The sequence below is a fragment of the Dama dama genome, chromosome 23, assembly GCF_033118175.1.
Source record: "Dama dama isolate Ldn47 chromosome 23, ASM3311817v1, whole genome shotgun sequence".
Classification (NCBI taxonomy): domain Eukaryota; kingdom Metazoa; phylum Chordata; class Mammalia; order Artiodactyla; family Cervidae; genus Dama; species Dama dama.
In genome coordinates, this window is record NC_083703.1 from 40126732 (window position 1) to 40149881 (window position 23150).

At 42.5% G+C, this 23150-nt stretch overlaps 1 protein-coding gene across 1 annotated transcript in view; it reads left to right on the forward strand.

Moving 5' to 3' along the window:
- The window catches only part of CFAP61 (cilia and flagella associated protein 61), a 244628-nt gene that overhangs the window by 92636 nt on the left and 128842 nt on the right, over positions 1-23150 (forward strand). The window contains exons 15-17 of the mRNA XM_061126429.1: positions 10934-11011; positions 13640-13846; positions 16393-16536. Coding sequence (XP_060982412.1) covers positions 10934-11011; positions 13640-13846; positions 16393-16536 — 429 coding nt within the window. The remainder of the gene's footprint in view (positions 1-10933; positions 11012-13639; positions 13847-16392; positions 16537-23150) is intronic.

Sequence of the window (23150 nt, forward strand, 5' to 3'; positions counted from 1 at the left end):
TTTCTCCTTTGGTAACTGTGGTGGTTTTCCATGTCTGTGAGTCTGTTTCTGTTTTGTAAATAAGCTCATTTGTATCATTTTTTGTTAGATTCCACAAATAAGTGATATTATATGAGATTTATTTTTTTTTTCTGTCTGATTTACTTCACTTAATAAGATCATCTCTGGGTCCACCCATGTTTCTGCAAATGGCAAATTTCATTCTTCTTTACAGATGAGTAACATTCCATTGTATATAAGTATCACATCTTATTTCTCCATTCCTCTGTTGATGGACATTTATGTTGCTTCCATGTCATGGCTATTGTCAATAATGCTGCAATGAACATTGGGGTGCATGTCTCTCTTCAAATTAGGATTTTCATCTTTTACAGATATATACTCAGAAGTGGAATTGCTGGATCATATGGTTGTTCTATTTTTAGTTTTTTAAGGACCTCTGTACTGTTGAGGGATGCACTGTTGATTCATGCATCAACTTGCTTGGGTGAATGTCCTCTGTGTGTGTGTGTGTGTGTGTGTGTGTGTGTGTGTGATCAGTTGCTCAGTCATGTGCAACTCTTTGCAGCCCCATGGACTGTCACCCACCAGGCTCCTCTGCCCATGGAGTTTTCCAGGCAAGAATATTGGAGTAGGGTGCCATTTCCTATTCCAGGGGATCCTCCCAACCCAGGGATCCAACCCACATCTCTTCCATCTCCTGCATTGGCAAGCAGATTCTTTACCACTAGAAAATGTTTAGAGAATTATGCTAAATGGAAAAATAAGCCAATCCCTAGAGGTTGTATACTGTATGATTTTCCTTGTATGACATTTTATAAATGATAACACTTTAGAGCTGGAGAACAGATCACTTGTTGCCAGGGTTAAGGATGGGAGCGGGGCAGAGGGCAGACAGGTGTGGTACAATAGGCAAGCCAAGAGATCCTTGTGTTGGACTGTCTAGTATCTTGACTGCAATGGTGGGCACATGAACCCACACAGGGGCTAAAACTACATGGACCTGAACACACACACACACACACAATCACATCAGTGTGCTTTCCCTGCCTGTCATATCATACTAGTGTTCTGCAGAAGGTTGCCATTATAGGATCCTGGGCAAAATGTGCAAGGAATCTCTCTGTATTGTTTTTTACAACTGCTGGTGAATCTGCAGCTATCTCCATAGACATTTTAATTAAAATTCAAAAAAAAAAAAAAGAGGCGAGCCAGTTTTCCTTGAAGCTGTAAACATTATTAACTTACTAAGCCTCAGTCCTTGAGTATATGTATTTGCCGTATTCTGTGTAGCCAAATGAGATTTGCCCATACCGCTCTTGGGCTGCAGACTGAAGCACGGTGGTGGTTTGAAGAACAACGTTTCTGAGGTTGTTTGAATTACAGCACTGCTGTCGCAGAGCAGCTGGCAGACAAAATATGGTTATTTAGTCCTGGGGAGCCGGCAGACTTTTTTTTCAAAGTGAACAAGGTGAGAGGGTCACTCCACGAAGACAACTGACAGCATGTATCCTCTATGATGAAGTCCAAGCTTTCAAGAAAAACTTAGACTTTTAGAAAATCAGCATCTGCCATCATAAGCTTGACAGCTCCCCCAAAACTTAAAAACAGGTTTTCTGATGAAGCTGATGGTGATATTACCAAATGCAGTGTTTTGATATTTTGTGATTAAAAATAGGTCAACATTTGGGAAATCCACATAAGCTTGGCAAACCAATATTTTCCAGGTAGACAGGCCATGATATTACAAAATCATGCAGAAGTGATGAAGTGAAATCATGCAAAGTGAAGAAGACACCAGTGAATTTCAATGTAGTAGGACATTCACTGATAGGTTTCAGATCCACACTGCAACAAATCTTTAATACAATACTTAAGACATGTTACTTTTTGGTGGAGCATCAAAGAAGAATATCCATAATTATCTGAAAAGATTGTTTAAATACATCTCCTTTTTCCAACTACTGTCCTTATGAAGACAGATTTCTTTTGTATTCCTTTCAACCAAACTAATATATTACAACAGATTGAATACAGAAGCAGATGTGAGAATCCAGCTGTCTTCCATTAAGCCACACATTCGAGATCTGCAAAAATAGGAAACAATGCTACTCTTTTCTTTAAATCTGTCAGTTCAGTTCAGTCACTCAGTCGTGTCCAACTCTGTGCAACCCCATAGACTGCAGCACACCAGACTTCCCTGTCCATCACCAACTCCCAGAGCTTACTCAGACTCATGTCCATTGAGTTGGTGATGCCATCCAACCATCTCATCCTCTGTCATCCCCTTCTCCTCCTGCCTTCAGTCTTTCCCAGCATCAGGGTCTTTTCCAATGAGTCAGTTCTTCGCCATCAGGTGGCCAAAGTATTGGAGTTTCAGCTTCAACATCAGTCCTTCCAATGAATATTCAGGGTTGATTTCCATTAGTATGAACTGGTTTGTTCTCCTTGCAGTCCAAGGGACTCTTAAGAGTCTTCTCCAGCACCACAGTTCAAAAGCATCAATCCTTCAGCACTCAGCTTTCTTTACGGTCCAACTCTCACACCCATACATGACTACTGGAAAAACCATAGCTTTGACTAGATGGACCTTTGTCAGCAAAGTAATGTATCTGCTTTTTAATATGATGTCTAGGTCAGTCATAGCTTTTCTTCCAAGGAGCAAGCGTCTTTTAATTTCATGGCTGTAGTCACCATCTGCAGTGATTTTGGAGCCTAAAAAAATAAAGTCTCTCACTGTTTCCATTGTTTCCCCATCTATTTGCCATGAAGTGATAGGACTGGATGCCATGATCTTTGTTTTCTGAATGTTGAGTTGTTTTTTTTTTTTTAATTTTTTTATTAGTTGGAGGCTAATTACTTCACAACATTTCAGTGGGTTTTGTCATACATTGATATGAATCAGCCATGGATTTACACGTCTTCCCCATCCCAATCCCCGCTCCCACCTCCCTCTCCACCCGATTCCTCTCGAAACATCCCACCCTTGCCTTCTCCCACAGAGTTCAAAAGTCTGTTCTGTATTTCTGTGTCTCTTTTTCTGTTTTGCATATAGGGTTATCGTTACCATCTTTCTAAATTCCATATATATGTGTTAGTATGCTGTAATGTTCTTTGTCTTTCTGGCTTACTTCACTCTGTATAAGGGGCTCCAGTTTCATCCATCTCATTAGGACTGCTTCAAATGAATTCTTTTTAATGGCTGAGTAATATTCCATGGTGTATATGTACCACAGCTTCCTTATCCATTCGTCTGCTGATGGGCATCTAGGTTGCTTCCATGTCCTGGCTATTATAAACAGTGCTGCGATGAACATTGGGGTGCACGTGTCTCTTTCAGATCTGGTTTCCTCAGTGTGTATGCCCAGAAGTGGGATTGCTGGGTCATATGGCAGTTCTATTTCCAGTTTTTTAAGAAATCTCCACACTGTTTTCCATAGCGGCTGTACTAGTTTGCATTCCCACCAACAGTGTAAGAGGGTTCGCTTTTCTCCACACCCTCTCCAGCATTTATTGCTTGTAGGCTTTTGGATAGCAGCCATCCTGACTGGCGTGTAATGGTACCTCATTGTGGTTTTGATTTGCATTTCTCTAATAATGAGTGATGTTGAGCATCTTTTCATGTGTTTGTTAGCCATCTGTATGTCTTCTTTGGAGAAATGTCTGTTTAGTTCTTTGGCCCATTTTTTGATTGGGTCATTTATTTTTCTGGAATTGAGCTGCAGGAGTTGCTTGTATATTTTTGAGATTAATCCTTTGTCTGTTTCTTCATTTGCTATTATTTTCTCCCACTCTGAGGGCTGTCTTTTCACCTTACTTATAGTTTCCTTTGTAGTGCAAAAGCTTTTAAGTTTCATTAGGTCCCATTTGTTTAGTTTTGCTTTTATTTCCAATATTCTGGGAGGTGGGTCATAGAGGATCTTGCTGTGATTTATGTCGGAGAGTGTTTTGCCTATGTTCTCCTCTAGGAGTTTTATAGTTTCTGGTCTTACATTTAGATCTTTAATCCATTTTGAGTTTATTTTTGTGTATGGTGTTAGAAAGTGTTCTAGTTTCATTCTTTTACAAGTGGTTGACCAGTTTTCCCAGCACCACTTGTTAAAGAGGTTGTCTTTTTTCCATTGTATATCCTTGCCTCCTTTGTCAAAGATAAGGTGTCCATAGGTTCGTGGATTTATCTCTGGGCTTTCTATTCTGTTCCATTGATCTATATTTCTGTCTTTGTGCCAGTACCATACTGTCTTGATGACTGTGGCTTTGTAGTAGAGTCTGAAGTCAGGCAGGTTGATTCCTCCAGTTCCATTCTTCTTTCTCAAGATTACTTTGGCTATTCGAGGTTTTTTGTATTTCCATACAAATTGTGAAATTCTTTGGTCTAGTTCTGTGAAGAATACCATTGGTAGCTTGATAGGGATTGCATTGAATCTATAGACTGCTTTGGGTAGAATATCCATCTTGACAATATTGATTCTTCCAATCCATGAACACGGTATGTTTCTCCATCTGTTTGTGTCCTCTTTGATTTCTTTCATCAGTGTTTTATAGTTTTCTATGTATAGGTCTTTTGTTTCTTTAGGTAGATATACTCCTAAGTATTTTATTCTTTTTGTTGCAATGGTGAATGGTATTGTTTCCTTAATTTCTCTGTCTGTTTTTTCATTGTTAGTATATAGGAATGCAAGGGATTTCTGTGTGTTAATTTTATATCCTGCAACTTTACTATATTTATTGATTAGCTCTAGTAATTTTCTGGTAGAGTCTTTAGGGTTTTCTATGTAGAGGATCATGTCATCTGCAAACAGTGAGAGTTTCACTTCTTCTTTTCCTATCTGGATTCCTTTTACTTCTTTTTCTGCTCTGATTGCTGTGGCAAAAACTTCCAACACTATGTTGAATAGTAGTGGTGAGAGTGGGCATCCTTGTCTTGTTCCTGATTTCAGGGGAAATGCTTTCAATTTTTCACCATTGAGGGTGATGCTTGCTGTGGGTTTGTCATATATAGCTTTTATTATGTTGAGGTATGTTCCTTCTATTCCTGCTTTTTGGAGAGTTTTAATCATAAATGAGTGTTGAATTTTGTCAAAGGCTTTCCCTGCATCTATTGAGATAATCATATGGTTTTTATCTTTCAATTTGTTAATGTGGTGTATTACATTGATTGATTTGCGGATATTGAAGAATCCTTGCATTCCTGGGATAAAGCCCACTTGGTCGTGGTGTATGATTTTTTTAATATGTTGTTGGATTCTGTTTGCTAGAATTTTGTTAAGGATTTTTGCATCTATGTTCATCAGTGATATCGGCCTGTCGTTTTCTTTTTTTGTGGCATCTTTGTCTGGTTTTGGAATTAGGGTGATGGTGGCCTCATAGAATGAGTTTGGAAGTTTACCTTCTTCTGCAATTTTCTGGAAGAGTTTGAGTAAGATAGGTGTTAGCTCTTCTCTAAATTTTTGGTAGAATTCAGCTGTGAAGCCATCTGGTCCTGGGCTTTTGTTTGCTGGAAGATTTTTGATGACAGTTTCGATTTCCTTGCTTGTGATGGGTCTGTTAAGATCTTCTATTTCTTCCTGGTTCAGTTTTGGAAAGTTATACTTTTCTAAGAATTTGTCCATTTCATCCAAGTTGTCCATTTTATTGGCATAGAGCTGCTGGTAGTAGTCTCTTATGATCCTTTGTATTTCAGTGTTGTCTGTTGTGATCTCTCCATTTTCATTTCTAATTTTGCTAATTTGGTTCTTCTCTCTTTGTTTCTTAATGAGTCTTGCTAATGGTTTGTCAATTTTGTTTATTTTTTCAAAAAACTAGCTTTTAGCTTTGTTGATTTTTGCTATGGTCTCTTTAGTTTCTATTGCATTTATTTCTGCCTTAATTTTTAAGATTTCTTTCCTTCTGCTAACCCTGGGGTTCTTCATTTCTTCCTTCTCTAATTGCTTTAGGTGTAGAGTTAGGTTATTTATTTGGCTTTTTTCTTGTTTCTTGATGTAAGCCTGTAATGCTATGAACCTTCCCCTTAACACTGCTTTTACAGTGTCCCATAGGTTTTGGGTTGTTGTGTTTTCATTTTCATTCATTTCTATACATATTTTGATTTCTTTTTTGATTTCTTCTATGATTTGTTGGTTATTCAGAAGCGTGTTATTTAGCCTCCGTGTGTTTGAATTTTTAACAATTTTTTGCCTGTAATTGAGATCTAATCTTACTGCACTCTGGTCAGAAAAGATGACTGGAATGATTTCAATTTTTTTGAATTTTCCAAGACTAGATTTATGGCCCAGGATGTGATCTATTCTGGAGAAGGTTCCGTGTGCACTTGAGAAAAAGGTGAAGTTGATTGTTTTGGGGTGAAATGTCCTATAGATATCAATTAGGTCTAGCTGGTCCATTGTGTCATTTAAGGTTTGTGTTTCCTTGTTAATTTTCTGTCTAGTTGATCTATCCATAGTTGTGAGTGGGGTATTAAAGTCTCCCACTATTATTGTGTTACTATTAATTTCCTCTTTCATACTCGTTAGTGTTTGCCGTATATATTGTGGTGCTCCTATGTTGGGTGCATATATATTTATAATTGTTATATCTTCTTCTTGGATTGATCCTTTGATCATTATGTAGTGTCCTTCTTTGTGTCTTTTCACAGCCTTTATTTGAAAGTCTATTTTATCTGATATGAGTATTGCGACTCCTGCTTTCTTTTGGTCTCCATTTGCATGAAATATTTTTTTCCAGCCCTTCACTTTTAGTCTGTATGTGTCTCTTGTTTTGAGGTGGGTCTCTTGTAGACAGCATATATAGGGGTCTTGTTTTTGTATCCATTCAGCCAATCTTTGTCTTTTGGTTGGGGCATTCAACCCATTTACATTTAAGGTAATTATTGATAGGTGTGGTCCCGTTGCCATTTACTTTGTTGTTTTGGGTTCACGTTTATACAACCTTTCTGCATTTCCTGTCTAGAGAAGATCCTTTAGCATTTGTTGAAGAGCTGGTTTGGTGGTGCTGAATTCTCTCAGCTTTTGCTTATCTGTAAAGTTTTTGAATTCTCCTTCATATCTGAATGAGATCCTTGCTGGATACAGTAATCTAGGTTGTAGGTTATTCTCTTTCATTACTTTCAGAACGTCCTGCCATTCCCTTCTGGCCTGGAGGGTTTCTATTGATAGATCAGCTGTTATCCTTATGGGAATCCCTTTGTGTGTTATTTGTTGTTTCTCCCTTGCTGCTTTTAAGATTTGTTCTTTGTGTTTGATCTTTGTTAATTTGATTAATATGTGTCTTGGGGTGTTTCACCTTGGGTTTATCCTGTTTGGGACTCTCTGGGTTTCTTGGACTTGGGTGGCTATTTCCTTCCCCATTTTAGGGAAGTTTTCAGCTATTATCTCCTCAAGTATTTTCTCATGGCCTTTCTTTTGGTCTTCTTCTTCTGGGACTCCTATGATTCGAATGTTGGGGCGTTTCACATTGTCCCAGAGGTCCCTGAGGTTGTCCTCATTTCTTTTGATCCTTTTTTCTTTTTTCCTCTCTGCTTCATTTATTTCCACTATTTTATCTTCTACCTCACTTATCCTATCTTCTGCCTCGTTATTCTACTCTTGGTTCCCTCCAAAGTGTTTTTGATCTCATTCATTGCATTGTTCATTTTTAATTGACTCTTTTTTATTTCTTCTAGGTCTTTATTAAACATTTCTTGTATCTTTTCAATCTTTGTCTCCAGGCTATTTATCTGTAACTCCATTTTGTTTTCAAGATTTTGGATCATTTTTATTATCATTATTCTAAATTCTTTTTCAGGTAGATTCCCTATCTCCTCCTCTTTTGTTTGACTTGGTGGGCATTTTTCATGTTCCTTTACCTGTTGGGTATTTCTTTGCCTTTTCATCTTGTTTAGATTGCTGTGTCTAGAGTGGGCTTTCTGTATTCTGGAGGTCTGTGGTTCCTTTTTATTGTGGAGGATTAACCCAGTGGGTGGGGTTAGACGATTGGCTTGTCAAGGTTTCCTGGTTAGGGAAGCTTGCGTCAGTGTTCTGGTGAGTGGAACTTGATTTCTTCTCTTTGGAGAGCAATGGAGTGCCCAGTAATGAGTTTTGAGATGGGTCTATGTGTTAGGTGTGACCTTGGGCAGCCTGTATGTTGGTGTTCAGGGCTATGTTCCTGCGTTGCTGGAGAATTTGCGTGGTATGTCTTGCTCTAAAACTTATTGGCTCTTGGGTGGTGGCTGGTTTCAGTGTAGGTATGGAGGCTTTTGGACGGTCACTTATTACTTAAAGTTCCATGTAGTCAGGAGTTTTCTGGTGTTCTTAGGTTTTGGGCTTAAGTTTCCTGCCTCTGGATTTCAGTTTTATTCTTCCTGTAGTCTCAGGACTTCTCCAACTATACAGCCCTGATAATAAAACTTCTAGGTTAATGGCGAAAAGATTCTCCCCCGTTAGGGACACCCAGAGAGGTTCACAGAGTTACATGAAGAGGAGAAAAGGGAGGAGGGAGATAGAGATGAGCAGGAGGAGAAAAAGGGGGACTCAAGAGGAGAGAGACAGATCTATGCAGCTGTCTGTTCCCAGAGTGTTCTCCGTAGCCCAGTCACCTACAAAGATTCACAGAATTGGATTGGGAAGAGAAGGGGAAAGGAGGAAATAGAGGTGTCCTGAGGTAGAAAACAGAGAGTCAAGATTGGGAGAGAATAATCTTCGGTTTAAAAATAGGGCTTCTCTTCCTTTTTTTTTTTTTGTAAGGTTATAGTGTATTGAAAATGAAAATTAAGGAGTAGTAGAGGAGTACTAGAGGACTTTAAAAGAAATAAGAGAAAAAGAAAAATAGAAAAAAGAAGAGAAAAAGGAAAGAAAAAAAAAGAAGAAAAAAGAAAAAAAAAAGAAAAAAAAATTTTTTTCCTAATTAAAAAAAATCGTAAAAATCTATGAAAATGAAAGTGAAGGAGTAGTGGGGGAGTAATAGGGAATTTTAAAGGAAAATAAAAGAGAAAAAATAAAAAAAGAAAAAAAAGTTTTTTTTTTTTCTTCCTTACTTAGAAAAAAAAAGTAAAAATATATCTAGGAATTTCTCTGGAGCTGTTGCGGTCAGTGTGGGTTCGGCTCAGTTTCAGATAGCTCCTAGTTCCAGCTTACACTTCTCGATATCTATAGGGCCCTTCCGGTGTAGTCCGTGTTTTCTACGGGGATTTTAATCTGTTGCACCAGTCCCTTCTGAAGCGGTTCCCTTTGTTTATTTGGCTTCTGTTTGCCGGTCTCTTCAGAGCCTCATTTCCGCCCTGACACAGGCGGGCGGAGGTGGACTCTTATTTAGGTAGCTAGTTCCGTCGCTCTGCGGGGCAGGGAGGGGCTGGCACTGCGGGGCGGGGCTGGCGCTGCCGGGAGGGGCCGGTGCTGCCGGGAGGGGCTGACGCTGCTTTCTCCGTCTGCGGCTGCTCAGGCTCCCGGCTGTTCTATATGGAGCGCGCCCCGCGCTGCGCGAGGTTCCAGCCCTCGGGTGTTCCACAAAAGCGCGGAACGAAAAGCTGCGCCTGCTCTCTGTGCCTTCCCTGTCAGAGCGGTCCAGGCAGCGAGGGGCTTGATGGGCGCGCTATCCCCAGGTGTGGCGCGCCCACTCCCTTCCACGGACCCAGTCTCAGTTTCCGCTGGTGCCAGTCGGGTGCCTGCGCCTTCTGCCCTCCGCGTCCCCAGCCCCAGTCCCCGCCCGCGCCGGTCGGGTGCCTGCGCCCTGTGTCTCGCCGCGACCTTCCCCTCCCCCCTGCCTCCTGCCTCCGGCGGGGCTGGGCCGGTCCGTAGCCTGCGAGCTCTTCTCTGGACTTTCTTGGTCCCTTTGTTCTGCAAACGGCCGGCAGTGTGTTCGGGCCGGTTAATTTTCTCTCTCTCTTTTGGTCTCCCACAGTTCAAGTTGGCAACTCACAGAAGCTCCCTCCGATTGTCCTCAGGGCACTCAGGCCCGGACCCTACCCCAAGCAATGCCGCCTAAGACTCCCTTCCCGGGACGGACCTCCGTCCTCAGCTCTTTTGTCTCACTTTTTATCTTTATATTTTGTCCTACCTCCTTTCGAAGACAATGGGCTGCTTTTCTGGGCGCCTGATGACCTCAGCTAGCGATCAGAAGTTGTTTTGTGAAGTTTGTTCTGCATTCAGTTATTCTTTTGATGAATTTGTAGGAGAGAAAGTGGTCTCCCCGTCCTACTCCTCCGCCATCTTGGCTCCAGCTCCGAATGTTGAGTTTTAAGCCAGGTTTTTCACTCTCCTCTTTCACGTTCATCAAGAGGCTCTTTAGTTCTTCGCTTTCTGCCATAAAGGTGGTGTCATTTAAATATTTCTCTAAATATTTTGTCAAATTAAAAAATTTGCTTTAACAAATAAATTCAACAAAAATTCATAGAAGAATCCAGAATTTTCTCAATTTTAATGTCTAATACAGAAAGTAGTAGCAGACATTATAGACATGAACCAACGCTCTTTGGCGTCCTCAGGACACAGGGCTCCTGGGCTGACAGCGAGAACCACTGATGTTGTGCTAAAGAAAACAGTTGTTGTTCAGCCACTAAGTCATGTCCGACTTTCTGCGACCCTAGGGACTGTAGCCTGCCAAGCTCCTCTGTCCATGAGATTATCCTGGCAGGAATACAGATTCCCAGTCAAAAGCACGTGGTTGGAATCAATAGATCCATTCCATAGTAGTTGGAGATCTTGTCAAGGTGGACTCCCAAGCCTTGTTTTCTCACAAATGAAGTAGAGACAAAATGGTAATATTTACCTCATAAGGTTGGAGTGAGGGTTAAATGCAATCAAGGAGGGCATTGAACCTATTACTTGGCCCAGAAGGTGATAGGATGGTGGCTTTATCATTGTTGTTCTATGATCACGGTTGAAACCCTTTAAGGACAGCTTACAGAAACATTAATAGCAATATTTTGAAAGGTCCTAAAGCATCTTCTTCTCTTTTCCAGGATGGAACACCACTTCAGGTATTTGTAGCTGAAGTTGCAGAACAGGTAGTCGGCATTGCAGTGATCAGAAATGAAATGGTAAGCTGGAAAGTGGATATGACTTCCCTTTACTAAGCCTTTTCCTCTCCTGAATCAACGCAGGATGTCCCTTTTCTAAGTTTCATTTTTACTTATTTAATACAAATGTCTCCTTTTCCCTGAAGGCTATAGATCTGCTTGCATGCCACTTGGCAGCCACTTTTTTTTTTTTTCAGTCAAAATGTTTAAAATGTTACAAAGAATACATGGAAACATTCACATTCTAAAAATGCAAATAACCTCCCAACACCAAAAAAAGTCCCAGCTCTCTCCCCAAAGAATTACTCTATTGAGAATTATGCATTTATCCTTCCCAACATCCTTTCTTGCACTTAATAACATGCATCGTGTGTGTTTGTTGTTAAGTGGACATCTAATTTTATTTTGTCCCAATGCACAGCCAATTATTCCAAAGTATTTACTACTGAGCAGTCCATTCTTTCCCTGCTGATTTAAAATGCTGTCTTTATGTTATTAAATTTCCATGTGTCTGTGTCTATTTTTACTCTCTATTCCATTCCATAGATTTATTTGTTAATAGCTATTGCATTATCATGTGTTTTGGTATCTGGTACGGAAGTCTTCTCTTATTTGTTTTCTTTACCTAAAATTTCTTGGTTTTACTTGACTGTTTTCTTTTCCAGATAAACCTTGTAACACTTACTATGAATTTATTTGTGCCTATGTAGATTTTACAGAACAATTTAGGCAGAACTGATAAATATAATATTGAGACTTCCCACCTGGGAACATAGCTTCTGGAAGATATCAAGGAACTTCTCTCCTATTTCTAGTTCACTAAAAGTTTTTATTGTGCATGCATATTGAATTTTATTAAATGTGTTTTGGCATTTATTGATACGCTCATGTGACTTTATTTCTTCAATGTATTCAAGCTATCCTTGTTCTTAGATTCCTTTGATTCAATATATCCTTAAGAATTTTTGGAGAGAGGGTGGAAGAGGGCTGGGTCTCTGAGTCCACACACATACAAGTTTTCATCTGTCCTTACACCTGAATTCAGCTGTGTATAGAATTCCTATGCAAATGATTTCTCATCAGAGTGTTGCTTTTACTCTCATCATCTTCTAGTAGCCAATGTCCCAGGTAAAATACAATCTGATGTAAATAAATGTATGTTTGTTTGCTTTCTCTCTTGAGAATTCCCTTTTGCTTTTTATTCCTGAAATTCTTGTAAAGTATCTTATGTCTCTTTTGAGCTTGTGAACCTCTTTCTTTCATGATTTCATTAATTCTTTCTTCTCTTTCATTTTCAGTATTCTCCTTGTCTTAAATTCCTTTTTAAGTGGAATTGACCCTTCGCTGTCTCATATCTTTTCTCCTGTACTTTTTAATCTCTTGTACTTGTTACTCTTCATTCTAGGAGATTTCCTTGATTTTTGTCTTCCAGATTCCTAATGCACTGTTCAGCCATGTCAATTCAGAACTTCTACTGGAATTTTAATTTCAGAGTTCATATATTTAACTTCCAAGTCTCTTCCTTGTTCTCTTATTGTTCCTTTATTTTTTGTAGCAGCTCGTTTTTTATGTTTTATGTGAGATCCTTTTTGGTATCCCTGAGGACATTTGGTAGAATTTTCTTTTTTAATTATCTTCTGTTTGCTGGATAACCTCTGTTTCCTCTGGAGTGAGTGGTATGTTTCTCTATCTGATCTTTTGCATTTCTCAGTTTACCTCAAAAGTCTGTCCATGTCGTGAATGAGAGATTAAGTCGTCAGTGCGAATGACCGGCATGGTCTCCCTGACAGTGTGTTTATCCGCTTCTCCATGACGTTGCCCTGGCCACTGGGAGGCTGCCTACAAGCTGGGACTCACGGCTCTCCAGGCTGTTAGCACAGGTGTGAGGAGCAAATTCCAAAGCTCTGAGCCATGCTCCGAAGTAAGCCATCAAAGCAGGTGACTTTCAGGAAACTTAAGCTTTTAGCTTTTCAAAAATTAACAATGAAAATGAGATTAGTAAGTAATAGGAGAAAATAACTCGTCTCTCATTATTGTACCTAGTCTTTTTTCTTTCATTGGGCATTTCACTCAGAGAAGCCCTGGATCTGGTGCACAGGGCAGTGTGTTTCCTCATAGCAAAGCCCTAGAAACAAGTTAGATGTCCATCCAGAGGGGATCAGCTAAATAGACACTCCTCTGGCCACATGCTGGAACATGATAATGCAGGAGAGAATCATTAGCTCACACTCCAGGTCTCTCCAGGGAAACTTCTTGAAGATCGACCTAAGCATGACCATCAGAGCAGTTCTTTGCTGAGGTGGCCGTTGTGAGCTGTTAGTCACTGATAAAGGGCGTCCAGGCAGCATCCACTGCAGGACTGAGTCCCTGTTTTCACAACTCAAAACCTCACTGTGGTAAACATCCCTGCGTGTATATCTTTGGGCATGTGTATTCAACTTTTCTCCCCAAGGATGAATGCTATTTAGAGCGGATGCCGGGGTAGATCTCTTCCTAGTCCCACCAGGTGTAGTTCCGTCTCTACCCTGGCTCCTTAGGAAGAGAAGGGAAAGGCATGCCCTTAAAGTTATTTTTAAATGATGTTTCTGAGAGGATGCATGCCATTTGTTTAAAACCCTCTCAGGTGTCCTTTCTCACCTCTTTTTTCAGGATATAGAGTATATCCGATCTCACTACAACATTGAAGATTTCATCTACTTCAATCACCACCAGCGTGAAGAGCACGGACACCTGTATCACTTTGTCCTGAATCCCATTTTCCGGCACTACACCAAGTTTTTTCTCAAGGAGATCCTCCGTTTAGGATACAAATCTTGTCTCTACTACCCTGTTTACCCACAAGTCAAGGAAAGCAAGGTAAAAGAGTGTCCTCAGTCACTTCTCCTGCAGATAAGCATCCACGGTGTCATTTGTATTGTGTGCCAATATTTTATTTCTTCCTCATTCCATGGATTTTGACTATATATGTATATGTATATATGACACATGCATCATATATATACACATGTGATACATATATATACATATATGATACATGTATATTTGACTATATATGGATTTTGACTCTGAATTTCAAATGACCATACTGAATTTGGTCCTTTTCACACACTCTAGGGAAAACCCAGAAGGCTTTGAATTTCTGAAACCATCACAACCCACACAATTAGTAAAACAATTTGTTTGCTTTTCCATATCAACCAAACAGAGATGGGAAGCTATGGAAAAGTGTCCTAAGGGATGTGAGAATCAAATTATCTCTCACATACATTAGTGAATGCCAAAACGTTCCATGATGTTCTTCAGGCAAAGAACGTTCCAGTAATGAACTCATAGGATAAATCAGTTCAATCCTGAATACTGGTATGCTATCATGACATTCCAAATTAGCACTGTAACATCCCGTAAAAGTGATGGATGAAAAGTGGAGATAAGTGATACTGATGCAACCTTTATGTAGTGAAACACCTCTATGTCTTGCATAGCACTTGTTATGTGTACACACGGAAGCTCTTGCTTCTGTTCATCCTGCTTCAGTCTCCTTCATTGCACTTCTCACTAGCTCTCATTCTGTATTGTTCCATGAAGCTGGAGCTTTTTGTCCTGTTCAGAGCTCGACCTTCAATGCCTAGAAGAGTCCCACCTGTGCTCACACACACACTCAATATCCTGTTTGCTCGAAGGCAAAGGCTTCTCAGAGCTGGACTCCCAGGCTGTTCTTTCCTGCGAGATGGTCCCTCTGCCACTGAGAGTGTCGAGGCAGACTTGAGGGCTGTTGCGAGGTGAACCCCCAGACTAGGTTGAAATTGTCCCGTAATCCATTTGTGGCTCTGCCTGGATTCTAACACTATCACTTTTCTTCTTAGTTACCATGATGAGCTAAGTGGATTTTTTTAAAATGCTCTGAATTATCCAACTGAAAACAATCTAAGGTATATGGGTACATGCACATAACAGTAATTTTACCAACGTATCTTATTTGACAAATGCCTTTTGGAAGAACAGAAGAAATGGGGGAGAAAGAAGGAAAAACATGGGAAAGATTGGTAGCAAATGGAGAATACGCTCGAAAGATGATTTTTTTCCCCCGATTAAAACACAGCACAACAGTAACATGAATGCCCCAGATTTGAACTCACAAAATGGGAAGTGTAACAGCTTTGCCTGAAAAGCATGGCCCTGTGCAATTGCTTTGCACTTCCCATTTGGCCAAGTGCCAGCTTGGTGACCTTCAGGATGTGACATTAAATTCTCAATTTTTATTCATAGTGGTGTCTGTATGTGCCAGGTTGGTAGAGTCTTTTTGCATCCATCCTAAAAAAAAATGGTACCTTGAACTGAACTCAGTGGGTGTTCACATATTCCCCTCGTGGTGTAGAATTAGCACCATGTTATGCACTATTGTGTGTATAACATAAAAACACACTTGGAAACAGATTTCCTCTCTGTCTACACCTCTGGTTGATTTATACACATCCATTTAAACAAGTGCAAGAAGCAATTCCAAATAGTGCAAATGAGACTCTCCAAATTCTGCTATAAATCCCCAGTCGACAGCAATATAAGTGACTCTTGACTGACACAACGAAGACAGTTTTCTCCACAACCTCCTGCCAGAACATGCGCTGAGAACTTGTCCAGGCTTAAAAACAGAGCTTTGGCTAGAGACCCCAAGGTTCTTCTTTTCAGCGTGTAATATCAGGAGCTGAAGTTCAATGGTGAAGGATTTTAAAAAATCCCTTCTAGAAGCTCTTAAGTTGGGTAACATTAATATCTGAAGCATCCATCTAAAGCATGATTTACTATAGCCCATTTCAGTAAGCATAAATCCAGCTCATAATTTAGGATGAATATAAATCAAAATAATCTAATCCAGCCCCTACCTCACCCCCACCTCTCCAGTTTCATCCTTTGATTTTAAAGCACTCATTTGATCCAGAAAGGTCCAGTTGAAGTAGCAGTGACTTTCACAAACATGAGGTTTGTTCACATCCCTGCCCTGTTGCCCCTCAGATGACATTTTTTTAATCTACATGCCTTCTTAAGGCAGTTTGTGCCAAAGACACAAAGGTTACCAGGATGCAGATAACACAGCTTATTAATGGGGTCAAATCAAGCTGATTCATGATCACTGTGGAGAAGAATATCCTCCTGGGGAAAATACTTGCGCTGAAAAATCCCATAAACCAAACCACTTGTTTATCTGTCATTCCCACAGAGATAGTAATGCAATTACTCCCATAATTATCTTCATTAGTGTCAGGCATTATCTACAATTCATTCCTCTGCTCGAAGTGTATGTTTGTTTATTTGCCGATCTCCCCCTTTTCCCCCCACCCGCCCTCCAGTTGTCGAGTCTGGCATCTGTGCGCTCGGGCTCCCACGCCCTCCCAGCTAAAATAGAGGTTGCTGTCTCCCAGGTCCCCAAGGCCCACTCGCTGACGTCCGCCCTCCACTACTTAGTTCCCGTGCGGCCCCGACGACAGATTGTCTATCCCCTGGAAAAGCTTGGCATCAACGCTCCATCAAAGGAGGTCTCCAAGGACGCGGTGGGTAGCCGGCGGCAGCAGGCGGGGCGCGGTGCCAGCGCGGCGGGGCGTGGCAGATGGGGCGGCGCTGGAACGGGGGCCTGGGGCGGCTCCTTCATCCCCGAGCCCGGGCTCCCCGCGGCCCCTGCCCTCAGGTGGTGCCTCCGCGGAGAGCCCGGAGCAGGGCGCCGAGGGGTCCTTGTGACGCGCCCCCTGCATCTCAGGACCAGTGGGGCTGGCGTCAGCCTCCCAGCATCGTTGTGGGCTTTGCCGCCTTGCTGCAAAGCATACGCCCCTTCCCTCGTGCTTTCGTTGCACGATTTGAGAACCGGTATCTGGCTGCATTAGGACGTCGGGGCTGAGTCTGAGCTGGGTTTTGTTCACTCTTTCGCGGGCAGTCAGCGCTGCCCTGGGGGGCGGCGGTGTGTGGGGTGGGAGCGCCGGGGGGACGTTAAAATGACAGCCCTGGGCCGCCCTTACCAGCAGAACAAGAGAAGGAACCACACAGAGCCTAGATTTCGCTTTCAATGGAGGTATACGTGTAAACAGCCACACACACAGGGCCAGCCATATTCAGGAACTCGGCTGTGACTTAGGCTGACTCACAGGTGAGCCTGTTCTGTTTGTGCACACTTCCACATAAATGAGAAAGACAGCCCTCAGTGGGCTGACGTTTGTCCTCTGTGAGAGAGAAAAAAGTGCAAAGCTTAAATTCTCCAAACCTTTATCCAAGGAGTTGGTCATCAGAGCTGCATGTGGTGCTCAGACCAACTGGAGAGAAGCCTGGTGCTGCCCAAAGTCATCACCGCACTATCCCCAGCTCCTGCTTTACTTGCTGAGGGGGGGGCGGGGGGCGCTCCCCCAAGACCCATCTTCGAGGCAACTGCTGACTATGACCCAGGTTGCTGTAAGTCCTACATTTATCTCTAAATTATAAAATTAAACAAATTTTTTATTTATTTTCTGATAAGTTCTAACTTTGTCTTTGAGTAGAGACTGAAAACAAAGCAATCCTTTTGCCCTCTCCCAGTCTTCATCACGGAAAACGTGAGGCATCCTCAAGAAGCAGAGCAAATCCTGTGACAGAAAAGAGATTCTCCCGACCAAACCAAGAGACTTTATCTTCTTTTTTTTTAGTGTACAATCCCTCGTAGACTGGTAGTTTTATGAAGCATGATTTCCTGAAAGAAGAAGGTTAAAAACAGAGGCCAAATTCAAGTCTTATTATTTTGTTACTAGATTTCACAGATCCTGAATTACTCTGTCTTGCTCTAGAGGGCTTCCCAGGTGGCACAGTGGTAAAGAATCCACCTGCCAATGCCGGAGATGTGGGTTCAATCCCTAGGTTGGGAAGATCCCCTGGAGGAGGAAATTGCCATTCACTCCAGTATTCTTAACTGGGAAATTCCATGGACCGAAGAGCCTGGCGGGCTATAGTCCATGTGGTCAGAAAGAGTCGGACATGACTGAGCACACAGGCAACCTTGCTCTAAAAGCTTCTGAAGGCAGAGGGGCCCCTGTCTCAGCCCACTCGATGAGCTTCACTGAAAGTCCTGGATCCTCTGCCCTCAGCTGCAACAAGTTTCAGCTCTTGGCCAGTTTTGCATCTACTGCATCCCCACCTAATATCCCTTCCTCCTTTATCATTTTGCAGCAGGTACATAGCACTTCACCCAGGACCACAGGTATGTCGTTAGGTAGCAGGGTCTGAGCATCGCACGCTAGAGAGGAAAGGGCTCAAGCCCATCTGCAGGACCACCAGCTCGGCCACCAGGTGGCCTGTAGGGGTGGGGAGATGGGGGGAAAGGACTTTCATAATGAGATCCAAGAGAGTGTGTTGGGGTCAGGGAGGGTGGCTTCATCTCTATCCATCACTGAAACATGGCTTGTCTGACGTCATGTGATCCCAGGAGAAGGGCCTATAGGCGCAAGGTACAGACATGCTTCTGTGTGAGAGGTGCTGCCTATATGCACCCACTGCTGAGATGCACTAGAGTTTGGGTAGACCACGCAGCCGGGCCAGGAGAACCCCCGGACATCAGTGGCAGCCCATGGCCCCAGCACCTTCAGCTGGTCACTGGGGGGCACGAGTGTGTGGCTGGAGGGACAGGGAACAGTTCAGGGCTGCTTACTTGGTGTCGAGAGCAGCATTCCTGAACCTCCAGCATCTCCCACCCCTGGGAATCTCCAGAACTGGATGACTTTGAGGTGAGCTGGACTCCGGGTGGGGAAAAAAGCCAAAGAAAACATTCTGTTTCATTAACAGCAACCCTACCATAGCTTTCCAGGTTTCTATGAGTTGAAATCCTTGCTCACATTTAATAAGCTTTTCTGTGGTTATCTCTGTGTGTGCTGCCCCCCCGGCCCCGCCCTAGAGCCTTGGCTTATTTCAAGACGCAGCACAGGATGGATTTTTGAATCCCTACTCCAGAAAGTCAGCCATGGTGTGGCTGGTGCTCGGTATCTGCTGCTTTGTGCTGTATGGTTTACTGCATTGGTGAATTCTGATTTTTTTTTTCATTTTTTTAAAAAAAATTATTTATCTTTAATTGAAAGATAATTGCTTTACAGTATTGTTTTGGTTTCGGCCAAACATCAAGGTGAATCAGCCATAGGTATACAGTGAATTCTGATTTTTTTAAAGAAGTACTTTACTGCTGCTTGCTGCTGTACTCATTCTCAAGAAGGCTTTAGTAAAGACCTAGATTTAGTCAAAATGTAGAAGTCTTGAAGTACAACCAAAGGATTATTGAGAGCGTCATCCACATGTAATGAGCTTGGATGCTCAAACATTAAAATGCTATTATGTCACATTACTTTAAATTTAAAAAAGGTTGTAGGTGGGTTTAATGTTTTAGGCTGTTTATCTGAGACAAGGTGAGCCAGATGGAAACTTTTCAGGAGGAATTTCTTTTTTAAGATGATTTTGTTTGTTTATTTTTGGCTGTGCGGGGTCTTCATTACTGCGCGGGGGTTTCTCTTTGCAGTGGCTTCTCTAGCTGCAGAGCATGGGCTCTAGAGCACAGGCTCAGTAGTTGTGGCACACGGGTCTAGGTGCTTCTCGGCATGTGGGATCTTCCCGGACCAAGGATCGAACCCGCATCTCCTACATTGGCAGGCAGATTCTTTACCATTGAACCGCCAGAAGGAAGCCCCTAAAAGGAATGTCTACAGGGTCATAAGCACACTGATTTCTTAGCAGAGCAAATAGTATTGTAGCTGCTGAAGTTAACGGAATGTCTGACTAAACGAATCCCTTTCTGTCCCTTTAAGTTTTACACTCCCCTGTGTGCCTGGGGCTTCATTTGGGACTCAGCTCCCTCACAGAGGTTTCTCTCTCTGGGCACTGGCCTCTCATACATTTTATCCCATTTAAGCCATCTCATACTGACCATCCGTTCCCTAGCTTTCACCTGGGAAGCCAGTCTTCAAGGGAACAGATCACCCCAGGCATGAGTAATGGGATAGAAAGCGTTTCATCTCGGTGGGTTGCCAATTTGATGCTGGCACAAGCCAGCAGTGATTGAAATTCATCATCGCATGGCAGAGAAACACGCCCCCTCCCACCCCGAGGCCAGGATGCTGCTGCCTGGTCTAGATGAATCGTGTCCCTGCCACCAGACCTGCCCTGTAGTTCGTATCAGTTGACAGCCCACCCATGTCAGGTCACAGGAAGGGACCTGGAAAACGTGTGAATGATTTTCATCACACATCACAGGGCTGGGCCCAGAAGATTCATCATGTTGCCAGTCAACCAGTAGATTCATGGATAAAGGGAGGCTTTTTCCTGACCATAATCCACATGGCGTGGACCGAGAAGACTCGCTTCTCATCTTGAATGGGCTGTCTTGTCGGCCTGTGCATTTGCGTTCTGAGAATTGTTCTGATGGGAATTTTTAATGAAATGAATCAGTGTGGCCCGCTTGCATGAGAACCGTGATCTGGGAAATGCTCAAAATTTGGTTGAATGGATGACTATATTAATTACAAACTATGGAGCAGTTTGACTTACTCTGGGGTGGTTCTCTGTGCAAGCTGACTTGCTTTCCTTCCTGCCTCCCCCTTAGGGATTCAGAGATGACCATGACAGGGTCCCTGCCCTCAGGGAGCTTACGGTCTAGTGTCAGTATTGGGACGCTTCGTGGGACTGCTTCATGCTCGTGCTCATTAGTCATGTCTGACTCTGCAAGCCCATGCCAGGCTCCTCTGTCCATGGGGATTCTCCAGGCAAAAATACGGGAGTGGGTTGCCATGCCCTCCTTCAGGGGATCTTCTTGGGGTTGGGTAAACCAGGGATGGGGGAGGGTGCACCGGCCCCAGGGAGCAAGAGAAGAATAGCCCTGCTGGGATTGAACCTGTTCTGTGGAATCCCTTGGGAGGGGCAGATGTGTCTGAGGCATGCTTTCCTTTCCAAGACCGGGGTTTTAAATGACTCTTACTTGTGATAATAAACACCAGAAAATCTGCTTTGAACTTAAAAAGCTCCTCCCTTTGCTTCAGTACCAGGAGATGCTCCCTGTCATTCACTTTGATCACTTTGGTTCTCTGTGTTGATTTAGAGTATTCTAAATGAATGAGAATCCATCTCTCCTTTTTTTTTTTCTTCCCCAAAACTTTTTGGACCAGATCAATCCATCATCTTTCATATAACAGAACCATCTCAGGAATCAGATGTTTAGAGTGATCAGCGCTTGTTTGCGTGTGTGTGTGTGTGTGTGGTTGTTTATTCGTGACGGTCAATTTAAATCTGGACTAATGAATTCTTTGAGGCCCCCGTTTTCCCTTTGTCCTTCTACAAAGTAAGAACGACGGTTTGTTTAACCCCCCTTCTCAGAGCTAAGTGCTGGCTGGCCCGCCTTTCCTGGTGTGTGAGCTCTCAGGAAGATGTCCGCTCTGGCATTCGGTTACCCTTTGAATCGCCCCTTTCATCTGGCTGCTCTTCCCCAGTTCAGCTGTAATTACCATCTGATGGACTGCTGCTGGATACTGTTTCCCTTGCGCATCTGCTGCCCTAGGAAATTGCATTATTCTCCCAGCACCTGCTAGATTTCCCCAGCTTAATTGTTTCCCCAACCCTTCCTTAAACTTGGAAACTTTCACTGCCTGCATTAGGCTTCTCTTGGTTGTACTTGTACACGCACGCGTCTGTGTGTGTGTGTGTGTGTGTCTGTGTGTGTGTGTGTGTGTTTAAATTGACCCTTTAGTATCTCGTTGTTTCTAAAAATGCAAACCCATATTTTTCAGCATCATACATGCACTGATCATTATTAATGGGACCATTGTGATATTCTCCTGAAATGAAATTAACCCACTTTAAATTATCGCTGTGAATCCAGTTTGCTTTTTCAAGCCACTTCTCAGCCATTTCCTACAGTTACCCAACCTGTGGGAAATGCATTTCCTTTTATTTATGGCAAACCCTTTTCTCTGACATTCTTAGAATAATTTACATAAATGCTTTCGTGGGCTCTTTTTTTCCCCCTCCTGAACAAAGAATACAGATTCTATGGTCATGTCTTTCCAATTCTCTAAACACTATCTACTTTAGTATTGTGCACAGTATATATGTATCTATCAAAATGACATAAATCAGTGGTTCATTCTCCTTGTTATCAAATTCCTCCCTATAGAAAGGTTACAGAGTAATAAACTACAGCTCCTACTGCCATTACTAGCATGCTGTTTCTGAGACTTCCCGTGAATTATCTCATGGAATCCTCATATGAGCAGCGCTTGTGAATAGTTACTGCTTCTGTCATTCTCAAGGTATTTAAAGAAAAACAGGCCTGCAGAACGGAGAGCTAGTGACGTGTCCAAAGGCTAATTCATTGACAGGGCTTCATGCCCAAGCAGTTAGACACCAAAAACTCAGACCATTGTATATTCTCTCTTACCTAAACATTAAAGTACTGATATCATGGCTTATTGTAGGAAAACCAAACCACAGAAAAGGAAGATGGCTTGATAAGAAACCCTTTGGAGTCTTCCAGATCTTTGGCAGTAGGCTTGTAATCAAAAGGTGACTCACAGATAATTGGCTTTCCCCAGAACAGCTGGATTTTCCTCTTGGCTGAGCCATCCAGCCTCACGTTTGATCCTGTGCCAGCCAGACCCTGGATGGGGTGAGAGCAGACACAGGGGTCCAGGTTAGAGCCCTGGGGTCAGTTTTTGGACAGCAGCTGATCCTGGCTGTCTGCACATCTCTCTCTGTTATGTCCAATTTGTTGTTATAAACCTTTCAAAATTATAGTGGCAGCCACTGGGAAAGGTGAAAAAAAAAAAAAAATCCTGTATGTGGGTGACAGTATCCATTTTTCAAGATTCACTATCTTTCTGTGTTTGGCTTCATTAGAAAGTGCTCAGGTAATGCCCAGGATGAGCAGCTGAAGGTTCACTCGGGAGGTGAGGCGTGGACAGGGTGAGCACTGATGGCCCCGCCTGGGCACTGTTTAGAAGCTGAGCTGCAGTAGAGGCAAAAGGTGGTTTCACGGTGTGATGAGATATGGTGAAAAGTAAAGTTACTTCTCCATCTCTCAGTATTGTCAGAAAAGTATATCTTATCATTTTCTAGGATAGATATTGTAAGAGTCGACCTCTCTCTCTCTTCCTCTCTTCTTTCCCCCCTCTTGTCTAAT